Source organism: Salmo salar, chromosome 19, assembly GCF_965601325.2.
Source record: "Salmo salar chromosome 19, fSalSal1, whole genome shotgun sequence".
NCBI classification, from domain to species: domain Eukaryota; kingdom Metazoa; phylum Chordata; class Actinopteri; order Salmoniformes; family Salmonidae; genus Salmo; species Salmo salar.
The window spans coordinates 77,172,058-77,200,052 of NC_138309.1; the positions used below are offsets into that span (position 1 = coordinate 77,172,058).

Consider the following 27,995-nt stretch of genomic DNA (forward strand, 5'->3'; position numbering starts at 1 on the left):
TGTTCAGGTTAGCTGTGTTTCACTACCGCTGCCTCCACAATGTTTTGACTGACAACTTGTTGTGTGATTTATGATTACGAACCGGCTAATTGATTTTAAGGGGAACGTCGGGAAGTAAGTGGACTGTCTTGATTATGTTCACGGTTGATCATAAATGGTATTAATAAAGATGTGTGAGGTTGAAGGGGGCACCGAGTAGTTCAGCAGCTCCCGGCACCCCCTTGTTTTGGGATGGGGGGGGGGTCTTATTAGTATTTGAGTACAGCCAGAAGAGGACTGGCCACCCCTCAAAGCCTGGTTCCTCTCTAGGTTTCTTCCGAGGTTCCGACCTTTCTACAGAGTTTTTCCTAGCCACTGAGTTTCTACATCTGCATTGCTTGCCGTTTGGGGTTTTAGGCTGAGTTTCTGTATAAGCACTTTGTGACATCGGCTGATGTAAAAGGGGCTTTAAATAAATTGGATTGATTGAGAGTAGTGTGTCGCTACCGTGTCAATTTAGCTCAGCGGAACTTTCCATTAACACTTAACACAATGCAAAGTGGGGGAGGGAGGCCACATTACAGGTCATTAATTCACTATATTTTAGCTTGTACTTTTGCTGTGAGGACTTGATATTGATTGCTGGCTGAGTTAAAATATAACTATCTTAACATGTACAACAGTTTTTTAATACTGCTTACATGAGGGACTCAACATGTGATGACTTGCCTCTGGTGTTTATTTTTACGCGTCATGTACTACACTGCTGACTGTATGATTGGGATTGAGCTTAAGTGTGTGTGTGTGTGTGCCTGGGCACAGTTACAGTGCGTTTAAAAAAGCCTATTGTTGGTTTGTTGTCTGTGCTGAGGGCAGTGCAGTTATAGTTGTGTGTTTGTGTGTGTGAGAGATCTAGATGGGACCCTGTTAAAGGTCATCTTTGGCACTATAATAAGGCTCATTGAAGTGTGAAGCAGAAAAGGTCAGGAGAAAGCACTTCTGGAGGTTAACACACGCAGGTTTCTGTTAGCTAGTTATAGCTGGCTTTTGGCCTGTAAAAAACAATACATTAATTAATTTTCTTTATCAGCTTTTCAATAAATATGTGGATGGATGGATATATATCTGTATTAGAGGTCGACCGATTAATCGGAATGGCCGATTAATTAGGGCCGATTTCAAGTTTTCATAACAATCGGTAATCGGTATTTTTGGACACTGATTTGCCGATTTATTATAATTTTTTTACACCTTTTTTACACCTTTTATTTAACTAGGCAAGTCAGTTAAGAACACATTCTTATTTTCAATGACGGTCTAGGAACGGTGGGTTAACTGCCTTGTTCAGGGGCAGAACGACAGATTTTTACCTTGTCAGCTCGGGGATTCAACCTTACGGTTAACTAGTCCAATGCTCTAACCACCTGCTTTACATTGCACTCCACAAGGAGCCTGCCTGTTACGCGAATGCAGTAAGTAGCCAAGATAAGTTGCTAGCTAGCATTAAACTTATCTTATAAAAAACAATCAATAAATCATAATCAGTAGTTAACTACACATGGTTGATGATATTACTAGTTTATCTAGCCTGTCCTGTGTTGCATATAATCGATGCGGTGCGCATTCGCGAAAAAGGACTGTCGTTGCTCCAACGTGTACCTAACCATAAACAATGTCTTTCTTAAAATAAATAAACAAGTATATATTTTTAAACCTGCATATTGAGTTAATATTGCCTGCTAACATGCATTTCTTTTAACTAGGGAAAATGTGTCAGGGTATATGCAACAGTTTGGGCCACCTGGCTCGTTGCGAACTGTGAAGACTAATTCTTCCTAACAAAGACAGCCAACTTCGCCAAACGGGGGATGCTTTAACAAAAGCGCATTTGCAAAAAAAGCACAATCGTTCCACGACTGTACCTAACCATAAACATCAATGCCTTTCTTAAAATCAATACACAGAAGTATATATTTTTAAACCTGCATATTTAGCTAAAAGAAATCCAGGTTAGCAGGCAATATTAACCAGGTGAAATTGTGTCAGTTCAGTTGCACGCAGAGTCAGGGTATATGCAACAGTTTGGGCCACCTGGCTCGTTGCGAACTAATTTGCCAGAATTTTTACGTAATTATGACATAACATTGAAGGTTGTGCAATGTAACAGGAATATTTAGACTTAGGGATGCCACCAGTTAGATAAAATACGGAACGGTTCCGTATTTCACTGAAAGAATAAATGTTTTGTTTTCGAGATTATGGTTTCCGGATTCGACCCTATTAATGACTTAAACACACAGAAATACGAGCCTTATTTTAAGTAAGTCTATGATTTGATAGAGCAGTCTGACTGAGCGGTGGTAGGCACCAGCAGGCTCGTAAGCATTCATTCAAACAGCACTTTCATGCGTTTTGCCAGCAGCCCTTCGCAATTCTTTAAGCATTGAGCTGTTTATGACTTCAAGCCTATCAACTCCCAAGATTAGGCTGGTGTAACCGATGTGAAATGGCTAGATAGTTAGCAGGATGCTCGCTAATAGCGTTTCAAACGTCACTCGCTCTGAGACTTGGAGTAGTTGTTCCCCTTGCTCTGCATGGCTAACGCTGCTTCGAGGGTAGCTGTTGTCGATGTGTTCCTGGTTCGAGCCCAGGTAGGAGTGAGGAGAGGGACGGAAGCTATACTGTTACACTGGCAAGACTAAAGTGCCTATAAGAACATCCAATAGTCAAAGGTATATGAAATACAAATCGTATAGATAGGACTATTTCTATAATTCCTATAATAACTACAACCTAAAACTTCTTACCTGGGAATATTGAAGACCCATGTTAAAAGGAACCACCAGCTTTCACATGTTCTGAGCAAGGAAATTAAACGTTAGCTTTCTTACATGGCACATATTGCACTTTTACTTTCTTCTCCAACACTTTGTTTTTGCATTAATTGAACATGTTTCATTATTTATTTGAGGTTAAATTGATTTATTGATGTATTATATTAAGTGTTCATTCAGTATTGTTAAAATTGTTTTTTAAATAATCTGCCGATTAATCGGTATCGGACTTTTTTGGCCCTCCAATAATCGGTATCGGCGTTGAAAAATCATAATTGGTCGACCTCTACTATGTATCTATGTACACATACAGTTGAAGTCAAGTTTACATACACTTAGGTTGGAGTCATTAAAACTCGTTTTTCAACCACTCTAGAAATGTCTTGTTAACAAACTATAGGTTTAGCAAGTTGGTTAGGACATCTACTTTGTGCATGACACAAGTAATTTTTCCAACAATTGTTTACAGACAGATTATTTCACTTATAATTAACTGTATCACAATTCCATTGGGTTAGAAGTTGACATACACTAAGTTGACTGTGCCTTTAAACAGCTCGGAAAATTCCAGAAAACGATGTCATGGCTTTAGAAGCTTCTGATAGGCTAATTGACATCATTTGAGTCAATTGGAGGTGTACCTGTGGATGTATTTCAAGGCCTACCTTCAAACTCAGTGCCTCTTTGCTTGACATCATGGGAAAATCAATAGAAATAAGCCAAGACCTCCACAAGTCTTGTTCATCCTTGGGAGCAATTTCCAAATGCCTGAAGGTACCACATTTATCTGTACAAACAATAGTACGCAAGTATAAACATCATGGGACCAAGCAGCTGTCATACCGCTCAGGAAGGAGACACATTCTGTCTCCTAGAGATGAACGTACTTTGTTGCGAAAATTGCAAATCAATCCCAGAACAACAGCAAAGGACCTTGTGAAGATGCTGGAGGAGACGGGTACAAAAGTATCTATATCCACATAACCTGAAAGGCCACTCAGCAAGGAAGAAGCCACTGCTCCAAAACTGCCGTAAGAAAGCCAGACTACGGTTTGCAACTGCATATAGGGACAAAGATTGTACTTTTTGTAGAAATGTCCTCTGGTCTGATGAAACAGAAATAGAACTGTTTGGCCATAATGACCGTCGTTATGTTTGGAGGATAAAGTGGGAGGCTTGCAAGCCGAAGAACACCTTCCCAACCGTGAAGCACAGGGGTGGCAGCATCGTGTTGTGGGGGTGCTTTGCTTCAGGAGGGACTGGTGCACTTAACAAAATAGATGGCATCATGAGGAAGGAAAATTATGTGGATATATTGAAGCAACATCTCAAGACATCAGTTAGGAAGTTAACCTCTCTAGGGTAGGTGGGACGAAATCGTCCCACCTACTCAACAGCCAGTGGAATCCCGTGGCGCGTTATTCAAATACCTTAGAAATGCTATTACTTCAATTTCTCAAACATAGGACTATTTTACACCATTTTAAAGACAAGACTCTCGTTAATCTTACCACACTGTCCGATTTCAAAAAGGCTTTACAACGAAAGCAAAACATTAGATTATGTCAGCAGAGTACCCAGCCAGAAATAATCAGACACCCATTTTTCAAGCTAGCATATAATGTCACATAAACCCAAACCACAGCTAAATGCAGCACTAACCTTTGATCTTCATCAGATGACAATCCTAGGACATTATGTTATACAATACATGCATGTTTTGTTCAAACAAGTTCATATTTATATCAAAAAACAGCTTTTTACATTAGCATGTGACGTTCAGAACTAGCATACCCACCGCAAACTTCCGGTGAATTTACTAAATTACTCACGATAAACGTTCACAAAAAACATAATTATTTTAAGAATTATAGATAAAGAACTCCTTTATGCAATTGCTATGTCCGATTTTAAAATAGCTTTTCGGTGAAAGCACATTTTGCAATATTCTGTGTAGATAGCCCAGCCATCACGGGCTAGCTATTTAGACACCCACCAAGTTTAGCCCTCACCAAAGTCAGATTTACTATAAGAAAAATTGGATTACCTTTGCTGTTCTTCGTCAGAATGCACTCCCAGGACTTCTACTTCAATAACAAATGTTGGTTTGGTTCAAAATAATCCATAGTTATGTTCAAATATCCTCTGTTTTTTTTTTTGCGTTCAAGACACTATCCGAAGGGTGACGCGCCCGACGCCTTTCGTGACAAAAAAATTCTAAATATTCCATTACCGTACTTCGAAGCATGTCAACCGCTGTTTAAAATCAATTTTTATGCGATTTTTCTTGTAAAAAAGCGATAATATTCCGACCGGGAAACCCTGTTTACGTTCAAAGACAGAGAAAATAAAAACATGGTGTCGCCTCGTGCACGCGCCTCAGTCTCATTGTCCTCTGATCGACCACTATCCAAATGCGCTAATGTTTTTCAGCCAGGGGCTCCAAAGACATCATTCACCGGTTTGCCGCCTTCTGAGAGCCTATGGGAGCCGTAGGAAGTGTCACGTTACAGCAGAGATCCTCAGTTTTCAATAAAGAGAGTGTAGAAGCCCAAGAAATGGTCAGACAGGCCACTTCCTGTAAGGAATCTTCTCAAGTTTTTGCCTGCCATATGAGTTCTGTTATACTCACAGACACCATTCAAACAGTTTTAGAAACTTTAGGGTGTTTTCTATCCAAAGCCAATATTTATATGCATATTCTAGTTACTGGGCAGTAGTAATAACCAGATTAAATCGGGTACGTTTTTTATCCGGCCGTGCAAATACTGCCCCCTATCCCCAACAGGTTAAAGCTTGGTTGCAAATGGGTCTTCCTAATGGACAATGACCCCAAGCATACTTCCAAAGTTGTGTCAAAATGGCTTAAGGACAACAAAGTCAAAGTATTGGAGTGGCCATCACAAATATATAGATTTGACTGGTCATGCTTCGGTCTATAGCAGGGGTCGCCAACAGGTTGATCGTGAGCTACCAGTAGCTTGCAGCCCTTCTATGAGTAGCTTGCTAAACATTTCTGAAAGTACATGCAATGTTCACGTGTTCCACCGCAAACTGTCATAAACAAATCTCACAAGTATCAAACACTTCAAGCTCCCAGCTACTATCTAATCAACGCAACATTATCCCACCCCTGGTTAGCCACTATTGGCTTTAAAAGCAAAATCTAACACTATCTGCCAATTAATTTCCAGCAATATTGCCTCTGTCTGCCTGTGTGGTGCGCACATTTGTCTATCACTCCAGTTGTTCTGATTTAAGTCTTTTGGGTTGAAAGAAATATTCTCCTCAAAACCTTCTCAATTAAATTTCAACTGCAAAGTAGTAAGTATAGTGAGGGGGGAAAAAGTATTTGATCCCCTGCTAATTTTGTACGTTTGCCCACTGACAAAGAATTGATCAGTCTATAATTTTAATGGTAGGTTTATTTGAACAGTGAGAGACAGAATAACAACAAAAAAATCCAGAAAAACGCATGTCAAAAATGTTATAAATTGATTTGCATTTTAATGAGGGAAATAAGTATTTGACCCCCTCTCAATCAGAAAGATTTCTGGCTCACAGGTGTCTTTTATACAGGTAACGAGCTGAGATTAGGAGCACACTCTTAAAGGGAGTGCTCCTAATCTCAGTTTGTTACCTGTATAAAAGACACCTGTCCACAGAAGCAATCAATCAGATTCCAAACTCTCCACCATGGCCAAGACCAAAGAGCTCTCCAAGGATGTCAGGGACAAGATTGTAGACCTACACAAGGCTGGAATGGGCTACAAGACCATCGCCAAGCAGCTTGGTGAGAAGGTGACAACAGTTGGTGCGATTATTCGCAAATGGAAGAAAACACAAAAGAACTGTCAATGTCCCTCGGTCTGGGGCTCCATGCAAGATCTCACCTCGTGGGGTTGCAATGATCATGAGAACGGTGAGGAATCAGCCCAGAACTACACGGGAGGATCTTGTCATTGATCTCAAGGCAGCTGGGACCATAGTCACCAAGAAAACAATTGGTAACACACTACGCCGTGAAGGACTGAAATCCTGCAGCGCCCACAAGGTCCCCCTGCTCAAGAAAGCACATATACATGCCCGTCTGAAGTTTGCCAATGAACATCTGAATGATTCAGAGGACAACTGGGTGAAAGTGTTGTGGTCAGATGAGATCAAAATGGAGCTCTTTGGCATCAACTCAACTCGCCGTGTTTGGAGGAGGAGGAATGCTGCTTATGACCCCAAGAACACCATCTCCACCGTCAAACATGGAGGTGGAAACATTATGCTTTGGGGGTGTTTTTCTGCTAAGGGGACAGGACAACTTCACCGCATCAAAGGTACGATGGACGGGGCCATGTACCATCAAATCTTGGGTGAGAACCTCCTTCCCTCAGCCAGAGCATTGAAAATGGGTTGTGGATGGGTATTCCAGCATGACAATGACCCAAGACACACAGCCAAGGCAACAAAGGAGTGGCTCAAGAAGAAGCACATTAAGGTCCTGGAGTGGCCTAGCCAGTCTCCAGACCTTAATCCCATAGAAAATCTGTGGAGGGAGCTGAAGGTTCGAGTTGCCAAACGTCAGTCTCGAAACCTTAATGACTTGGAGAAGATCTGCAAAGAGGAGTGGGACAAAATCCCTCCTGAGATGTGTGCAAACCTGGTGGGCAACTACAATAAACGTCTGACCTCTGATTGCCAACAAGGGTTTTGCCAACAAGTACTAAGTCATGTTTTGCAGAGGGTTCAAATACTTATTTCCCTCATTAAAATGCAAATCAATTTATAACATTTTTGACATGCGTTTTCTGGATATTTTTGTTGTTATTCTGTCTCTCACTGTTCAAATAAACCTACCATTAAAATTATAGACTGATCATTTCTTTGTCAGTGGGCAAACGTACAAAATCAGCAGGGGATTTATACTTTTTTCCCCTCACTGTATATGAGTAATTACAGTATATAGTTTGTATTTGTTATTTGTAAACTTTGCCACGAAATGAGCTGCAGCAGTACAGAACCATCGCTAGACCGGCATAGAATAGGTCAATTCTTTTTACTATGGGGGATAGTAGATTAACATACAGTAGATGAGTAAAGAACAGTAAAATTACTAATCTTGTTGGCTGACACAGTACATGTGGACAGTTATTCTAACATCAGAATTTGGTAAGAATCACCGCACATCGTTGCATCCTCTCAACTTGTTCTGTGAAATATGAACTACTATAATCTAAATGTGATTTCTGTCATTCTGAGCACTAATCAGTTAACGCACCCAAATCATCATATGGGTCCGGTAAATTTGTCAAATGTCTGGTAAATTTTAAATGCTGCCAGCCAAATGTCCAGCGCCATATTTTCCTAACGGAAACCCTGCACACACACACACACACACACACACACACACACACACACACACACACACACACACTGTAATGCACTTCACATAGACTTTTATTTGTACACATGTACACTCAGATGCTGCAACCTGCTATACACTCACCCAGTTCTGAAATTCATACACACACACTGCTGACGCACGCACTACCCACACACACATGCCATCCTCACCTCCATATCATGTTCGCCTGATTGCATTTACACCCTAAATCAGCAACACTATCGGCAGATTGCTCCTTTAGCTGTCAGCTGAAATGTCAGGCTGGTGTGTGTGTGGTGTGTGTGTGTATACATACACTAGAGTCTTTGTGTGAGTGTTTTATGGACAAGTATGTACAGTGCCTTCAGAACATTTTCACACTTGACTTTTTCTACATTTTGTTGTTACCGCCTGAATTTGAAATTGATTAAATGTAAGTTTTGTGTCACTGTTCTACACACAATAGTCCATAATGTTAAAGTGGAATTTTGTTTGTCGAACATTTCAGAAATTAATAAAGAATGAAAAGTTCAAATTTTACATTTTAGTCATTTAGCAGACGCTCTTATCCAGAGCTACTTACAGTAGTGATCAAATGTCTTAAGGCATTAAATATTCAACCCCTTTGTTATGGCAATCCTAAATGAGGTCAGGAGTAAAACTGTGCTTAATATGTCACTTAAGTTGCATGGACTTGTGTTAAATTATAGTGTTTAACATGATTTTTGAATGACTACCCCATCTCTGTACCCCACACATATAGATAATTGTAAAGTCCCTCAATCGAGTAGTGAATTTCAAGCACAGATTCAACCACAAAGACCAGGGAGGTATTTCAATGCCTCGCAGAGAAGGGCACAGATTGGTAAATATGTAAACATTTTTTAAAAAGCAGACACTGTATTTCCCTTTGAGCATGGTGAAGTTATAAATTAGACTTTGTCTGGTGTATCAATACATCCAGTCACTACAAGGATACAGGCATCCTTCCTAAATGATTTGCCAAAGAGGAAGGAATTTGCTCAGGGATTTCACCATGAGGCCAATGGTGATTTTGAAAATAATTAGAGTTTAATGGTTGTGATGTGAGAACTGAGGATAGATGAATAACGTTGTAGTTACTCCACAATACTAACCTAAATGACAGTCAAAAGAAGGAACCCTGTACAGAATACAAATATTCCAAAATATGCACCCTGTTTGCAACAAGGCACTAAACTAATACTGCAAAAAATGTTGCAAAGAAATGATATTTTTGTCCTGAATACAAATCATTATGTTCGGGGGAAATATAACACAATGCACCACTCAGTACCACATATTTTCAAGCTTGGTGGTGGCTGTATCATGTTATGGGTATGCTGGTCATCGGCAAACACTAGGGAGTTTTTTAGGATAAAAAAAATCTATAAGCTATAATCACAGGCAAAATCCTAGAGGAAAACCTTTTCAGTCTGCTTTTCAACAGACACTGGGAGACAAAATCACCATAGACTTAAACACAAGGTCAAATATATGCTGGAGTTGCTTACCAAGATGACGTTCAATGTTCCTGAGTGGCCTAGTTACAATTTTGACTTAAATCGTCTTGAAAATCTATGCCAACCCTTGAAAATGGCTGTCTTGCAATGATCAACAATCAACTTGACAGAGCTTTTCGATTTTTAAAAAGAATAATGGGCAAATATTGTACAATCCAGATATGCATAGCTCTTGGAGACTTACATAAAGACTCACAGCTGTAATCACTGCCAAAGGTGCTTTTACAAAGTATTGACTAAAGTGTGTGAATACTTATGTAAATGAATCTGTATTTCATTGTCAATAAATTAGCAAATATTTCAAAATGTTTTTGTATTTTGTCATTATGGGGTATTGTGTGTAGATGGGTGAGAGAAAAACATCAAGGGGTATGAATACTTTATAAAGGCACTGTGTACCTTACGGATGAGTGTGTACCTTATGGATGAGTGTGTATCTAACTATACATTGTGTAGGCCTATCTGTGTGTGTGTGTGTGTGTGTGTGTGTGTGTGTGTGTGTGTGTGTGTGAGAGAGCTTGTGCTAATAGCACTACAGAAACACCATTGTTTTTCGGCTGAGGAGGCCGGCAGGCGGTGTGTTGGTTGCCCAGGCAGTTCCCTCCCTCCTTTTCCACCGGTGGTATTCTGCCCCTCCAGTGTGAGTTGACAGGGTCTGGCATTAGGACATCAGGATAATCTTTCAGACCCTTACAATGTAGCCCTGATTTTTAAGATGCCATCTCCTTGTCTCCTGTTGAATTGCCAGCTTTCGAGAGGAAAGATTACTGTATGCTCGACTGACTCATTATGTCTGCCGACAGGCCCTACACGACACCGGCCAGGTTTTTGTGAACTCACTATAGCAGCGTGTGTTAGGTTATACTATTAGATTTGCATAGGTAGTTGGATATGTTGTCATTTTGTTAAATCAACGGGTTTCTAAGTTGTACTTGAGTATGGTGTTGTGTCACTAGTATTTATTAAGGATCCCCATTAGCTGCTGACAAGGCAGCAGCTGCTCTTCCTGGGGTCCAAACAGGAATAAAACAATACCTAGTATTAAAACAAAGGCCTACATAAATAAAACAGTACATCAAACTAGACATTATACATATGTACATTGCTCTATTACTACAAATGTTCAGTATAAAATATATTACAATATTTCAATATTATTACAGTTTGTGTGTGTGTGGAGTGCTTGTGTTAGTGTGTATGCGTATGCGTGCCTCTTCACAGTCCGCGTTGTGCCGTGCTCGATTTTGTTACTTAATGTGAAAGAGTTCCATGTAGTCATGGCTCTATGTAGTACTTTGTGCTTCCCGGAGTCTGTTCTGGACTTGGACTGTGAAGAGACCCCTGGTGGCATGTCTTATAGGGTATGAGTTTCTGGGCTGTGTGTTCACTGTTTGAACAGACAGTTCAGTGCTTTAAACACGTCAATGCCTCTCACAAAGACGAGTAGTGATGCAGTCAATCTCTCCTCTACTTTGAGTCAGGAGAGATCGACATGTGTTTTATTGATATTAGCCCTCCATGTGCATTTAAGTTCTGGTTGAACTGTAATTTGCCTGCGTCCTTTGTGGCACAACTGAGCAGTAGTCCAGGTGTGAATAACTAGGGCCTGTTGGACTTGTTTGGTTGATTGTGATGTCTCCATCTTAGCTACTGTTGCATTTTGTATTTTTATTTAACCTTTATTTAACTAGGCAAGTCAGTTAAGAACACATTCTTATTTACAATGACGGCCTACCATTCGGCAAAAGGCCTCCTGAGGGGACGGGGGCTGGGATTAAAAAATAAATAAAATATAAATATAGGACGAAACCCACGTCATGACAAGAGAGACAACACTACATAGAGACCTAAGACGACAACATAGCAAGGCAGCAACACATGACAACAACATGGTAGTAGCACAAAACATGGTACAAACATTATTGGGCACAGTCAACAGCACAAAGGGCAAGAAGGTAGAGACAACAATACATCACGCAAAGCAGCCACAACTGTCAGTAAGAGTGTCCATGATTGAGTCTTTGAATGAAGAGATTGAGATAAAACTGTCCAGTTTGAATGTTTGTTTCAGCTCGTTCCAGTCGCTAGCTGAAATGCCAGTTTACATTCTAGGGTTAGACAAGCAGTTTAGTCTCCTCCAATTGTTCAATTGCCACAATTTGTCCCAAATACAATGGTTTTTGTTGTTGATATATTTAAGATGAGCTTATTACTATCCACTCATTCTAAAACCCACTGCAGCTCTTTAAGTGTTGCAGTGATTTCACTGGCTGTGGTATCTAATGTTGAGTCATCAGCGTACATAGACACACACAGGCTTTACTCAAGGTTAGGGGTAGGTAGGTCATTAGTAAAAATAGGAGAAAGTAAGAAGCCAAGACCACTACCTTGAGGTTTACTTTGTGTTAGAGAGGCTTCCATTAATAAAGAATACCCTCCGTTTTCTGATAGATGGGTAACTATCGATCCACAATATGGCAAAGGATGTAAAGCCATACGTTTTTTTCAACAGCAGACTATGATCGATAATGTCAAAACCTTGCACTGAAGTCTAACAGAACAGCTCCCACTACCTCTTTATTATCAATTTCTTTCAGTGCCAAAAGGACCAAAAGGCTTCTCAACAGCTTCTACCCCAAGCCATAAGACTGCTGAACAATTAATACATTCGCCACCGGACTATTTACATTGACCCTCCCCCCTTCCTTTTGTACACTGCTACTACTCGTTGTTTGTCTATGCATAGTTACTTCACCCCTACCTACATGTACAAATTACCTCAACTAACCTGTAGCCCTGCACACTGACTCGGTACCCCCTGTATATAGCCTCGTTATTCTTATTGTGTTACTTTTTATTATTTTTTACTTTAGTCTATTTGGTAAATATTTTCTTAACTCTTATTGAACTGCACTGTTGGTTAAGGGCTTGTAAGTAAGCATTTCACGGTAGGGTCTACACTGTTTTCGGCGCATGTGACAAATAGTTTGATTTGACTCCCTGTAAGCGTGCTTAAAGTCAATGTTAAGTTTGTTTACTGGGAAATATAGCTTTCACCTGGATTCAGTCTGAGCCCTTATTGGTGTCACTTGTTAAATTCAATCAGTGTAGATGAAGGGGAGGAGACAGGCTAACCCTTCTACAATTTCCGTGGCCCCGCGGAAATATAATTATCATAAAGAAATCCCCATCAAAATCCATCTGTTTAAGCTAGAGGTATCTGCAGTGTTCGTCAGACCATGAGACATCCTGAAAATCAGTCTTCTCACAAAAACGTCTGTAGCGTCCGAATGGTTTGGTCTACAAACTACTATGACCCCTCTGTAGAAAGAACAGCATCATAGGAATCATCTGATGTCGTAACAGCCTCTTCTGCCAACTTCTGTCTGTATCATCCGAACATTTGTGCTACACATCTCTGTGGAAAGGTGATTATCTCACGTACATGTTGGTTGTTTTTCTCTAGGATGCCCACAAGATTCAAATCAAATTTTGTTTCTCACATACATGTGATTAGTAGATGTTATTGCGGATGTAGCGAAATGCTTGTGCTTCTAGCTCCGACAGTGCAGTAATATCTAACAAATTACACAACATAAACACAAAACACACACATAAGTAGGAATGAATAAAGAATATATACATATGGACGAACGATGTCAGAGCGGAATGGACTAAGATGCATTAGAACAGTGTATGCATATGAAATGAGTAATGCTAGACATGTAAACATTATTAAGTGTCTAAGATACCGTAGAATAGTATAGAATACAGTATATACATATGAAATGAGTAATGCTAGACATGTAAACATTATTAAAGTGACTAGTGTTCCATTCCTTAAAGTGGCCAGTGATTTCTAGTCTATGCCTATAGGCAGCAGCCTCGAATGTGCTAGTGATGGTTGTTTAACAGTCTAATGGTCTTGAGATAGATGCTGAAAAGAGACTCGTCAGAAAGTCCCCAGTACCAATTTAAAAAATGAATGGAATGGAGATTGCTAAAATAAGGGTTTCAATACATATAAAAAAATAATACAGTATATAAATAGTTTCCTGGTCTTTCTTCTATCTATCAGATATAGGATGGACACATCAGAACAAACTTCCTTTCCATTTTTGGGAGGGTAACATCTGTTTCATGTTAGGAATCTGTTATTCAATGTGTTTCTATGGGCTAATAGCATTAATGACATATTCAATGTTTCATCAAGTATTTGTTACATAACCAAAAGTGATCTTAAAATTCTAAATCAAATGGCTAAATGATCTTTGGTTTGACTATCTTTAAACAATGTCATATGTTCGCTTAGTGGAATGAATTGAGGCTGTTCTGAATATTATAAGTGTGTTACTCAGTCTAGTTAGCTACCATCTTCAGTGATTTTCCATCCAAGTTGTCAGTACCAGGTGGTTTGTCATTATCGATAGAAAACAATCATTTTTTACACCTCTTCCACACTAGAAATGACTGCTTGTCTTTCATAATTTTTCATTAATGCATGGATATGAAGGTTCAGAGTTTGTTGGCATGTCATGCCTAAGTTTGCTAATCTTGCCAATGAAAAAGTAATTGGAAATTACAGTATGTTTGCCAATCATCTGTGTAGCCAGACTTATTTGCCAGTCCCTTTGCAGTTTTTGAATTCCTCATCAATCACTGAGATTTAGATGTTTTTTACAGTCAGTTTCTTAATGGGTGCGTGCTTATCATTACCTGGAAGAAGCAATTTTATAATTACCCTCTTCATACTACTGAGCCAAGCTGTACTGTGCTTCCCTGGTAACGCTTCCACCAAAGTGGCCGGAACCGTCCTGGAAAGGACAATGTGAAAATAATATTTCCAAGCCAGCACAGTACGGTTTGTGTTAGCACAATGGTGAAACAACGGTTATATGATACCAGGCCGGTCCAACTTGTTGTCCTATTCTAAGTAGCACTGGACCAGATATCCATCCATTGCATTTCTCCTCTCTGGTTTGCTCCATTTGGACGGTAGCCATTTTGGCTATTTGTAGAGGGAGGGTTTGTAGGGGTGGGCCACTATCATTTTGCCTCAACGATTACTCTTTGGGGCGTTGTGGGAGAAGTGGGCTCAAGCCAGTATGGCGAGATGGAAACTCTACAGTTACTATTTTTAGATTTCTGCTTAGTGTAGATTATGAAAGAGACCCTGAGCCACACTGTAATGCGATTACAGCAGTCTTGCTTGATTATTATTTTCAACAAAACAACGGAGGATTTAGGTTTGAAGAGGGGGTGGTGTCATTATTTTGAAGGGGATCACTTTTTCCTTCATTACTCCCTAAGCCATCTCAAGGGACTTGATAGGTATAGTAAGCATATCAATAGAACTACAGAACATTGACTTGAATAATAAGACTAATAATTATATTGCTTTGGTGATAAGTTATTCTGTGTTGTCCAGAGCCGGGCATGGTCTCGCATACGACAACATGCCACAGGATTTCCTTCCCATGATGCCCCCAGGAAGCCACTGGCGCATGGGCGATAATTGTCTAACACTTGGTGTTAAAAGGTATTTACAGGTTGTTGCGTTTGACCCCCCCCCCCCTCCTCGCCAAGGGTTTGCTAGAACTAAGGAGAGGCAGAGAAAGCTAAAGAAGAGAAGGAGAGAGTGAGCAACATAAGTGCTGACTTGAACCATTTTAACTTCAAGGCCCCATTCTTTCTCGGCTCTTGACAGTTTTCATTATTCAAAGGAGAACTCACATTCTCTGGCCACGGAAATGTCAATGTATATTCAGGTGCTAGAGCCAGGTTTGCTCGCCTTGACCAGAGCACCTCATTTAGGCAGTCTATTTTATTTTTTTTACTTTAAATCGCAATTCTCTACTATTACAGAGGTTGGCTTCAATTTGAACCTGGGTTTTGATTCCAATATGCTTTTATTTTCTTCATTTCACTGGCGAGGCCTGACAAAAACGAATGAGATTTTATGTGGAAAAGCACCAATGCTTTTTTAGGCTGGGGAGGTCAGAGCCTAGAGCCTGGGGAGGTCAATACCTAGCGATTGTCGTCAACGTGTGAATTAGTGTGACATTTTTGTAAAGCTTGTAGTAAGTGCTGAAATTGAAATATGGAGCCAGTGCTAAATTGGTCGTAAAGATGACGCATATGGTTCCAGCCTCCAATCACGATGCCTGACAACCTGAGCAGCTCAACCAGGGGTCTGTTCAGAACGTTCCGATTTGAAATGTATTGTATACAACCAATATGATTGTCTGTCATCTTGATAGGCAATTGTCAGGCTCTACTTGTTCCATTTCGATCTGTAACTTTTCAAAAGGTTTCAAATCACTGAATACCCCTGGTTTCTTCTCAAAAATGACCAGGTTGTTTTCTTATAGGCGTTAATGAGTGAACCAGAAAAAACGAAGTATTCGAACTAGCTTTCTTAATCATTGTCTTTCTCTCTTTCGCTGTCTCATGCTCTCTCTCTCTGTGTTTTGCAGTGCTGTGCATACTGTAAGCGCCTTGGGGCATCCATCAAGTGCTGTGAGGAGGGCTGCTGCCGCTCGTACCATTTCCCCTGCGCTGCCGCCGCCGGAACATTCCAGGACCTGCGCCGACACACCCTCCTCTGCCCCGACCACCTCCAGCTGGCCTCACAAACATGTGAGTATAGATCCTGTGTTCCACTGGGAGAATGAGGACAACTAGATTACACTATAGATGTGAAACAAACAGCCTTGACCTGGTGTAGACTATATTGTCAGTGAGTGTCACGTAGGTACACTATATATACAAAAGTATGTGGACACCCCTTCAAATTAGTAGATTTGGCTATTTCAGCCACATTGCTGACAGGTGTATTTAAAATTCTGCCCTGCAATATTTGCACTGGTCGGCTAAGTGCTGTTATTGAAGTGGAAACGTCTAGGAGCAACAACGGCTCAGCTGCGAAGTGGTAGGTCACACAAGCCCACAGAACGGGACCGCCGAGTGCTGAAGCGCGTAGCGCATAAAAATCCTCTGTCCTCGGTTGCAACACTCACTACCGAGTTCAAAACTGCCTCTGGAAGCAACGTCAGCACAATAACTGTTCGTAAAGAGTTTCATGAAATGGGTTTCCATGGCCGAGCAGCCGCACGCACACAAGCCTAAGATCACCAGGCACAATGTCAACTGTCGGCTGGAGTGGTGTAAAGCTCGCCGCCATTGGACACTGGAGCAGTGGAAACGCATTCTCTGGAGTGATGAATCGAGCTTCACCATCTGGCAGTCCGACAGACGAATCTGGGTTTGGCGAATGCCAGGAGAACGCTACCTGCTCCAATGCATAGTGCCAACTGTAAAGTTTGGTGGAAGAGGAATAATGGTCTGGGGATGTTTTTCATGGTTCGGTCTAGGCCCCAGTGAAGGGAAATATTAACGCTACAGCATACAATGACATTCTAGACGATTCAGCGCTTCCAACTTTGTGGCAACAGTTTGGGGGAGGCCCTTTCCTGTTTCATCATGACAATGCCCCCATACAGAAATGGTTTGTCAAGATAAGTGTGGAAGAACTTGACTGGCCTGCACAGAGCACTGACCTCAACCCCATCGAAGACCTTTCGGATGAATTGGAACGCCGACTGCGAGCCAGGCCTAGTTGCCCAACTGTGCCCGAGCTCACTAATACTCTTATTGCTGAATGGAAGCAAGTCCCAGCAGCAATGTTCCAACATCTAGTGGAAAGCCTTCCCAGAAGAATGGAGGCTGTTATCTTCTTATGGATCAAATCCCGTTAGCGGGATCGATTTGACAACATCCGGTGACATGGCAGAGCGCCAAATTAAATTATTAGAAATATTTTACTTTCATACAATCACAAGTGCAATACACCAAAATAAAGCTTAAGTTCTTGTTAATCCAGCCACCGTGTCAGATTTCAAAAAGGCTTTACGGCGAAAGCAAACCATGCTATTATCTGAGGACAGCGCCCCATCAAACAAACACATGACAATCATATTTCAACCCGCAAGGCGTGCCACAAAACTCAGAAATAACGATACAATTCATGCCTTACCTTTGAAGATCTTCTTCTGTTGGCACTCCAATATGTCCCATAAACATCACAAATGGTCCTTTTGTTCGATTAATTCAGTCGTTATGTCCCCAAAATGTCAATTTATTTGGCGCATTTGATTCAGAAAAACACCAGTTCCAACTCGCCCAACATGACTAGAAATGATCTAAATTACCTGTAATCTGGGTCCAAACATTTCAAACAACTTTCCTAATCCAACTTTAAGTATTTTAAAGCGTAAATAATCAATACAATTTAAGACGGGATTAACTGTGTTCAATAGCGGATAAAATCAAAGTGGAGTGAGCTTCAGGTCATGCGCCCCAAACAAAAAAGTACACTTGGCTCTACTCTCAGAAAGGAAAGGGCTACTTCTTCATTTCTCAAAGGAAAAACATCAACCAATTTCTAAAGACTGTTGACTTCTAGTGGAAGCCATAGGAACTGCAAGCGTATTTCTATTAAACGGGCTTGCCATAGAAAACTAATGGAAAACAGATTGACCTCCCAGGATGGATTGTGCTCGGGGTTTCGCCTGCCAAATCAGTTATAATAGTTATAACATGCATATCCTAGCTTCTGGGCCTGAGTAGCAGGCAGTTTACTTTGGGCACTCTTTTCACCCGGACGTGAAAATACTGCCCCCTTTCCCAGAGAGGTTATAGCAGCAAAGGGGGACCAACTCCATATTAATGCCCATGATTTTGGAATGAGATGTTTGACGAGCAGGTGTCCACATACTTTTGCTCATGTGTATTATGAAATTAACTCAAATCACCCTTTTTATGCTTTCGCAGTGTGTTATATTCAAAGTGATGTTATTTTCTCATTGGATTAAATGTTTGGTAACATTTTTGCAGCGTTTACCCTAATGTTAGCCTAATGGTCCATGGCAGGTCACTCCAAAATAGAAGTTTGTCAGAGGCTTTCAAACCTCACATGTGGTCCCATGTTGAAACAAGTCCACGTCCCAGGCCATCTGTTGTGTGAAATGTTCCTTTACCTTTTTATCTCCAATATAATCGTATACGTGTTTCTATGTTTTGTAGTCAAAACGGAAGATTTTTTTCTCCCAATGGCATAATCTGATGTGTGTCGTGATTTCAACCAATTATGAGTAGTCATTGTCTACTAATTGGTTAAGATCACATGATGCACACCAGATGATGCCATTGGAACAACGTAACTTCCTTTTTGACTACAAAACATAACCGCAGCATTTTCACATACTGTACGTTGAAGTTAGGGCTTGGCGATATGGCCTAAAAATGTAGTTTTTTTTTCAACCTTATGGGCGATTTACGATATCTCTATTTTTTAAATGTTTTATCTAAGTAGGCTTTGTACAATTTAAGATCATATACACTGCATTTCAAACAGTCTGTAATCTATAATGAATTCAGGGCTTTTGGAATTATACCTAGGCTAATATAATAATCACTGATCTGGCTTTCAAGTCTGTCTATGAAAATACACTTTTTTGTTACAAATTTACCCAGAACCATGAATAATGCACATTAACTAATACTGATTAACTTCTTGTAGCAGGCATTATAGAAAAAGGACACAGGCCTCATAAGCAATCTCTCAAGCACAAGGCCACATGCTAGTGAGCAGCCAGCTAATCTTTATATTTCAAGTTTAGCCAACTTGGATTTGTTTGCTAGACCAGTTGAATTGTTATGAACACGCCCTTCTGTCCGTCTCCAACTGTTTGAACAGCATGCTAGCCTGTCCACTTTGTTCACATGTTGAAATCAAGTGGCCTGCCTTATTTCTCAGAATGAAAATAAGTTGCCAATTCCTTATATAATTGTGTTTTTTGCTTATAGCACGTTTATTTAACATAGACTAGACCGCTACTATAGCAGTCTATCGCTAACATGCTACTAGCAGTACGTGGTCTTCCTGTTTTAGTGTCTGTTCTGGGAGCAATTTGAGGAGTGGAGACAAAGGTATTGTTAGAAAGTTTAACTTTACAGTAAAATAATGTCTCAATGTCTTTCAGTGTCCATATGACCGATTCTGCAAATAGTGAGTTGAAACCGATTGTCAGAGAGGAAGAAGTGATCTCTCATCTTTGTTGTTGTGGCAGAGGGAGGAACTTGGTGTGTGTCTAAATGGGAAGGTGCACAGTTACAGCAAAAGGAGCAGACGAGACCAAAAAGAAAACATGACACAAACGCTCATAAAAAAATAACCACCCCTCCCCTTTTGATTCTTGCAATACAGTCCTTTGGAATATCGCTCTAAAAGATCAATTCTAATTAGTTTGATATATCGCCCAGCCCCAGTTAGGGTAGTGCTTGAGATTATTAATATTACGTTGAACGATTTAGAAATGTCCCTTTTTAATATAGTGCCTCCCTGAACTGTCCCTTTATTATTATGTCCCTTTCCTAAACTGTCCCTTTATTATTATGTCCCTTTCCTAAACTGTCCCTTTATTATTATGTCCCTTTCCTAAACTGTCCCTTTATTATTATGTCCCTTTCCTAAACTGTCCCTTTATTATTATGTCCCTTTCCTAAACTGTCCCTTTATTATTATGTCCCTTTCCTAAACTGTCCCTTTATTATTATGTCCCTTTCCTAAACTGTCCCTTTATTATTATGTCCCTTTCCTAAACTGTCCCTTTATTATTATGTCCCTTTCCTAAACTGTCCCTTTATTATTATGTCCCTTTCCTAAACTGTCCCTTTATTATTATGTCCCTTTCCTAAACTGTCCCTTTATTATTATGTCCCTTTCCTAAACTGTCCCTTTATTATTATGTCCCTTTCCTAAACTGTCCCTTTATTATTATGTCCCTTTCCTAAACTGTCCCTTTATTATTATGTCCCTTTCCTAAACTGTCCCTTTATTATTATGTCCCCTCCCTGAACTGTCATTTTTAGTATTATGTCCCCTCCCTGAACTGTCATTTTTACTATTATGTCCCCTCCCTGAACTGTCATTTTTAGTATTATGTCCCCTCCCTGAACTGTCATTTTTAGTATTATGTCCCCTCCCTGAACTGTCATTTTTAGTATTATGTCCCCTCCCTGAACTGTCCCTTTATTATTATGTCCCCTCCCTGAACTGTCATTTTTATTATTATGTCCCTTTCCTAAACTGTCCCTTTTCAGTATTTTTTTTCTCCTCGCCCACAGCTAAAGAGGAGGTGAAGTGCTTGTTGTGTGACAGTGCTGGGGACCTGCAGGACCAGCTCTTCTGTACCACGTGTGGGCAGCACTACCACGGGGCGTGTTTGGACGTGGGTGTTACCCCCCTGAAGAGGGCCGGCTGGCAGTGCCCCGAGTGCAAAGTCTGTTTGACCTGCAGGTAGGGGTCGACTCTGTAGCATAACTTACCAGATGTGAGCTTGTTAATTAACTGTATGCACTAGTAGCCACTGTGCTAGTTAGCTGTATGCATTAGTAGTCGTTTTACTAGTAGCTGTGTTTGCTAGTAGCTGTGTTTGCTAGTAGCTGTGTTTGCTAGTAGCTGTGTTTGCTAGTAGCTGTGTTTGCTAGTAGCTGTGTTTGCTAGTAGCTGTGTTTTGCTAGTAGCTGTGTTTTGCTAGTAGCTGTGTTTTGCTTGTAGCTGTGTTTTGCTTGTAGCTGTGTTTTGCTTGTAGCTGTGTTTTGCTTGTAGCTGTGTTTTGCTAGTAGCTGTGTGTGCTAGTTGGCTGTGTGTGCTAGTTGGCGGTGTGTGCTAGTTGGCGGTGTGTGCTAGTTGGCGGTGTGTGCTAGTGGCGGTGTGTGCTAGTGGCGGTGTGTGCTAGTAGCTGTGTGTGCTAGTAGCTGTGTGTGCTAGTAGCTGTGTGTGCTAGTAGCTGTGTGTGCTAGTAGCTGTGTGTGCTAGTAGCTGTGTGTGCTAGTAGCTGTGTGTGCTAGTAGGCGGTGTGTGCTAGTAGGCGGTGTGTGCTAGTAGGCGGTGTGTGCTAGTTGGCGGTGTGTGCTAGTTGGCGGTGTGTGCTAGTTGGCGGTGTGTGCTAGTTGGCGGTGTGTGCTAGTTGGCGGTGTGTGCTAGTGGCGGTGTGTGCTAGTGGCGGTGTTTAGAAGGCCAGCATCCCGGAGTCGCCGCTTCACTGTTGACGTTGAGACTGTTTGTTTTTTTGCGGGTACTATTTAATGAAGCTTCCAGTTGAGGACTTGTGAGGTGTCTGTTTCTCAAACTGGACACTAATGTACTTGTCCTCTTGCTCAGTTGTGCACCGGGGCCTCCCACTCCTCTTTCTATTCTGGTCAGAGCCAGTTTGCGCTGTTCTGTGAAGGGAGTAGTACACAGCGTTGTACGAGATCTTCAGTTTCTTGGCGATTTCTCGCATGGAATAGCCTTCATTTCTCAGAACAAGAATAGACTGACGAGTTTCAGAAGAAAGTTCTTTGTTTCTGGCCATTTTGACCCTGTAATCGAACCCACAAATGCTGATACTCAACCAGTCTAAAGAAGGCCAGTTGTATTGCTTCTTTAATCAGGACATCAGTTTTCAGCTGTGCTAACAATTGCAAAAGGGTTTTCTAATGATCAATTAGCCTTTTACAATTATTAACTTGGATTAGTTAACACAAGTGCCATTGGAACACAGGAGTGATGGTTGCTGATAATGGGCCTACGTAGATATTCCATAAAAAAATCTGCCATTTCCAGCTACAATAATAATTTACAGCATTAACAATGTCTACACTGTGTTTCTGACCAATGTGATGTTATTTTAACGGACAAAAAAAATGTGCTTTTCTTTAAAAAAATAAAAATGACATTTCTAAGTTACCCCAAACTTTTCAACACACACACACACACACACACATACACACACACACACACACACACACACACACACACACACACACACATACATATACATATACATATATATATATAGGTTACATTAAAAAAATATATATATATATATTTTTTTTAATGTAACCTTTTATTTAACTAGGCATTGCTGTAGCGTTAAGATTTCCCTTCACTGGGTCTAAGGGGCCTAGCCCGAACCATGAAAAACAGCCCCAGATCATTATTCCTCATCCACCAAACTTTACAGTTGGCACTATGTATTTGGGCAGGTAGTGTTCTCTTGGCATCTGCCAAACCCAGATTCATCCGTCGGACTAGCAGATGGTGAAGCGTGATTCATCACTCCAGAGAACCCGTTTCCACTGCTCTAGTGTCCAATTGCGGCGAGCTTTACACCACTCCAGCCAATGCTTGGCATTGCGCATGGTGATCTTAGGGTTGTGTGCAGCTGTGCTGCCATGGAAACCCATTTCATGAAGTTCCCGACAAGCAGTTCTTGTGTTGACTTTGCTTCCAGAGGCAGTTTGGAACTCGGTAGTGAGTGTTGCTTCCGGGGACAGACGATTTTCACAAGCTATGCTCTTCAGCACTTGTTGTTTCTGTTCTTACAGTTGACCAGGGTGTGTCTAGCAGGGCAGAAATTTGACAAAAAGACTTGTTGGACAAGGGCATCCTATGAGAGTGCCACGTTAAGTCACTGAGCTCTTCAGTAAGACCATTCTACTGCCAATGTTTGTCCATGGAGATTGCATAGCCATATGCTCGATTTTATACACCTGTCAGTAATGGGTGTGTCTGAAATAGCCAAATGTACTATTTTGAAGGGGTGTACACACACACACACATATGTATACACAGTACCAGTCAAAAGTTTGGACAGATCTACTCATTCCAGAGTTTCTTTATTTTTACTGTTTTCTACATTGTAGAATAATCGCGAAGACATCGAAACTATGAAATAACACACATGGAATCATGTAGTAACCAAAAAAGTGTAACCAAAAATATATTTTATATTTGAGATTCTTCAAAGTAGCCACCTTTTGCCTTGACAGCTTTGCACACTCTTGGCATTCTCTCAACCAGCTTCATGAGGTAGTCACCTGGAATACATTTAAATTAACAGGTGTGCCTTGTTAATTTGTGGAATTTCTTACCTTCCTAATGCGTTTGAGCCAACCGGTTGTTTTGTGACAAGGTAGGGGTGGTATACAGAAGATAGTCCTATTTGGTAAAAGACCAAGTCCATATTATGGCAAAAACAGCTCAAATAAGCAACGAGAAAAGACAGTCCATTATTACTTTAATACATGAATGTCAGTCAATACGGAAAATATCAAGAACTTTGAAAGTTTCTTCAAGTGCAGTCGCAAAAACCATCACTCGCTATGTTAAAACTGGCTCAGGACAATGGCCCAAAACACCTCTCCAGGCTGTGTAAGGGCTGTTTGACCAAGGAAAGTGCTGCATCAGCTGACCTGGCCTCCACAATCACCTGACCTGACCTCAACCCAATTGAGATGGTTTGGGATAAGTTGGACCGCAGAGTGAAGGAAAAGGATTCCTCACGAAGCTGGTTGAGAGAATGCCAAGAGTGTGCATAGTTGTCATCCAGGCAAAATGTGGCTACTTTGAATAATCTGAAATGTAAAATATCTTTTTATGTTTTACACTTTTTTGGTTACTACATGATTCCATTTGTATTATTTCATAGTTTTGATGTCTTCGCTATTATTCTACAACATCAATTCACCTCAAGTTTAGATAAGAATAACCTCATACAATGCAATGAAATGATATTCACCTGAAGTGCTGGTACTGCTTTATCTGTGGCAGCGGCCTGAAGTACGGAGTCAGGTGTTGTTGCCAGCCATAGCTTTCCACCAGCACCGTACCGTCCTCCAGTCCAACCAGCTGTGGGATATTGACCCCTGTCACAGTGCTGCCCTTCACTACACCAGCAATCTCAAAGTGTTTACTCTAGTCTTTCTGAAGCACTGCTTGACGAGGCCGAAGCATCAGTCAGGGGCAAACTTGGTGTGGCCTGTGATCAGGAAGTGAAGGTCCAGACTGTGGTGGAGCTTGTGCATGGTCCACCAGGCACAGTACCAGAGCAAAAACGTGTTCTTGTTTTGGCCACTGCAGTTGCGAGGAGGTTTATGAGCATGGTACCTTCAGGCATTTTGGAAATTGTTCCCAAGGATGAACCAGACTTGTGGAGGTATCCAATTCTTTTTCTGAGGTCTTGGCTGATTTCTTTTGATTTTCCCATGATGTCAAGTGAAGAGGCACCGCGTTTGAAGGTAGGCCTTGAAATACATCCACAGGTACACCTCCAATTAACTCAAATGATGTCAATTAGCCTATCAGAAGCTTCTAAAGCCATGACGTCATTTTCTGGAATTTTCCAAGCTGTTTAAAGGCAGTCAACTTAGTGTATGTAAACTTCTGACCCACTGGAATTGTGATACAGTGAAATCTGTCAGTAAACAATTGTTGGAAAAATGCCTTGTGTCATGCACAAAGTAGATGTCCTAACAGACTTGCCAAAGCTATAGTTTGTTAACAAGAAATTTCTAGAGTGTTTGAAAAACGAGTTTTAATGACTCCAACCTAAGTGTATGTAAACTTCTGACTTCAACTGTATGTAAACAGTTAGAGTTTAATGGCTGTGACGATGGATCAACAACATTGTAGTTTCCCTACAATACGAACATAAAAGACAGGGAAAAGGAAGCTTGTACAGAATAAAAGTATTCCAAAATAGGCATCCTGTTTGCAACAAGGCACTTTAGTAATACTGTAAAACATTTGGCCAAAAAAGTAACTTAATTTCCTGAATACAAGGCGTTGTGTTGTGTCTGCCCAAAACATATCACTGAGTAACACTCTTAATATTTTTCAAGCATGGTGGTGGCTGCATCATGTTATGGGTATTCTTGTCATCGGCAATGACTACAGTTTTAAAAAGAAAAGGAATGAAGCTAAGCACAGGCAATCTTTTTTTCAGTCTGCTTTTCAGCAGACACTGGGAGACAAAATTACCTTTCAAAAGGACAATAGACTAAAACACAAGTTCAAACATATGCTGGAGTAGCTTACCAAGACAACATTGAATGTTTGTCATTGTTACAGTTTGGACTTAAAATGGCAAGACTTGAAAATGGCTCTTGCAATGATCAACTTAGCAGAGCTTGAAGAATGTTAAAAAGATTAATGTGCAAATATTGTACAATCCATACCCAGAAAGACTCAGTTGTAATCACTGTCTAAGGTGATTCTAACATGTATTGACTCGGGTGTGAATACTTTAAAATTATTATAACAAAATGTGGAATATGTCAAGGTGTAGAAATACTTTCTCAAGCCAGTGTATATAGTAAAGATTAGATGAAAGACAGTGGTGACTATATTTGCAGAGACATTACGATTCAAAATGCTCCAGGAGTCAGCAGATGAAGTAATCGAAAACGAACGGAGCGTGACCTAAGTACCTAACGATGTCTCCATTGAAGCTGGGCTTTTAACGATTTTTATAGAGTTTCCTAAACTCTGCATGGTCAAAAATGAAAATGTTAATTTCATGGACCAAGACCATGTTTTTGTAGGGTGATAATTACCACGCTAGCCTCTGGTGTGCTTGTTGATTTGACATGGAATCCCATCTGTGACATGCAGATTCATCTCCATAGCATTTGCACGTCATAGCCTGTCAATCATGGACAGAATTTAACAGAAGCTCTTAATGTTGAAAGAGATGACATCTGAGATTGTGGGAACTGAAAGCCTGTATGTAGGGGCAGGAGGCCTACTGTAAAGCCTGTATGTAGGGTCAGGAGGCCTACTGTAAAGCCTGTATGTAGGGTCAGGAGGCCTACCGTAAAGCCTGTATGTAGGGGCAGGAGGCCTACCGTAAAGCCTGTATGTAGGGGCAGGAGGCCTACCGTAAAGCCTGTATGTAGGGGCAGGAGGCCTACTGTATACCCCTGCCATCCTCTCACAATGCAAGCACACACCCACCTCAACCCCACCTTATTTTGGATCCCTGCATCATGGTGCTGAGCCTCCCAAGGAACTGGGAAGGAAGAGCGAGGGGGAAAAACACAGTGAAAATGTATAGTGCCGTTTTACCAGATGGAGAGCTGGGGAATTGGCCTGGGTGAGGAGAGGGGGCCGAGGGGGTTGATGCCCCCCATCAACCCCCTCGGTTGGTTAGGCACCACCAGCGCGCGGAGTGATCTAGGGACATGTGTGCGCAGGCGGTAATGACTCCACTGCACAGTTGTAAATCTCAGATGATGTTTTCATTCAGGTTGGATTTGCGTCAGCTGAAATACAGGCTGCTGGGATTTGATAGATCTCAGGGCTCTAGCCTCTTCCCTAATATCATAACCCTCCACCGCACACACACATGCGTACACCATAAATCTTACACTCTGGTCTCTTGATTTATTCTTCAAACATTGTTAATCTAACCAAAATCCGCCATGGAGGGACTGTTCTCGATTGCGTGTTCAGTTTAATGGCAGGTTTGATTGGCTGAACAAATTTTGAATCTTGAAGCTTAGCAAATTTGATTCTGTTGAAGGAAATATGTTATTTTCTCGTTCCTATAAACACTGTTAAAAAAAAAGTAGTGTGTGTGATAAAATGTATTGTATTAAACATAACCTACTATGTGAATCTCCCCCATTGACAAACTAAATTTGAACTCCCAACTGTCTGGCTGGCTTTCTTTTCTTCCTCATACTTCATTGATAAATGAATGTAGTCGATTGTCCGAGTCCCAGACTCTAAATGAGTCACTGATAAAGAGCCCATAGACACTGAGACCCTGGAGGACCAGAGTTGTTGTCCGAGTCCCAGACTCTAAATGAGTCACTGATAAAGAGCCCATAGACACTGAGACCCTGGAGGACCAGAGTCAACCGTTGACAGTTTGTTAGGTTGTCTGTCGACGTGGTCGGGAAACAAACTCTGTGCTGTCCATACTACAACCCTGCCAATTTTTCTGATTTTTGTGTTTGTTGTTGCCTATTAGGTGTGTGGGGGGGTGTAATTTTTCTCTTTTGTGTGTCTCCATAAGTGTCTCATACACTGAGTATACAAAACATTGTCACTTGTTAAATCCACTTCAATCAGCGTAGATGAAGGGAAGGAGACAGGTTAAAGAAGTATTTTTAAGCCTTGAGACAATTCAGACAAGGATTGTGTATGTATGCCATTCAGATGGTGAATGGGCAAGACAAAATATGTAAGTGCCTTTGACAGGGGCATGGTAGTAGGTGCCAGGTGCGCTGGTTTGAGTGTGTCAAGAACTGCAGCGCTGCTGGGTTTTTCCCGCTCAACAGTTGTGTATCAAGAATGGTCCACCACCCAAAGGACATCCAGCCAACTTGACACAACTGTGAGAAGCATTGGAGTCAGCATGGGCCAGCATCCCT

General features: G+C 41.0%; 1 protein-coding gene across 12 annotated transcripts in view; it reads left to right on the forward strand.

Annotated features, from left to right (window-relative positions):
* Window positions 1-27,995, forward strand: part of LOC106579599 (histone-lysine N-methyltransferase 2C) — a 339,418-nt gene that overhangs the window by 139,871 nt on the left and 171,552 nt on the right. For all 12 annotated transcript variants that reach the window (XM_014159658.3, XM_045702708.2, XM_082965973.1 and 9 more), the window contains exons 7-8: window positions 16,205-16,367; window positions 20,916-21,087. In XM_014159658.3, coding sequence (XP_014015133.3) covers window positions 16,205-16,367; window positions 20,916-21,087 — 335 coding nt within the window. The remainder of the gene's footprint in view (window positions 1-16,204; window positions 16,368-20,915; window positions 21,088-27,995) is intronic.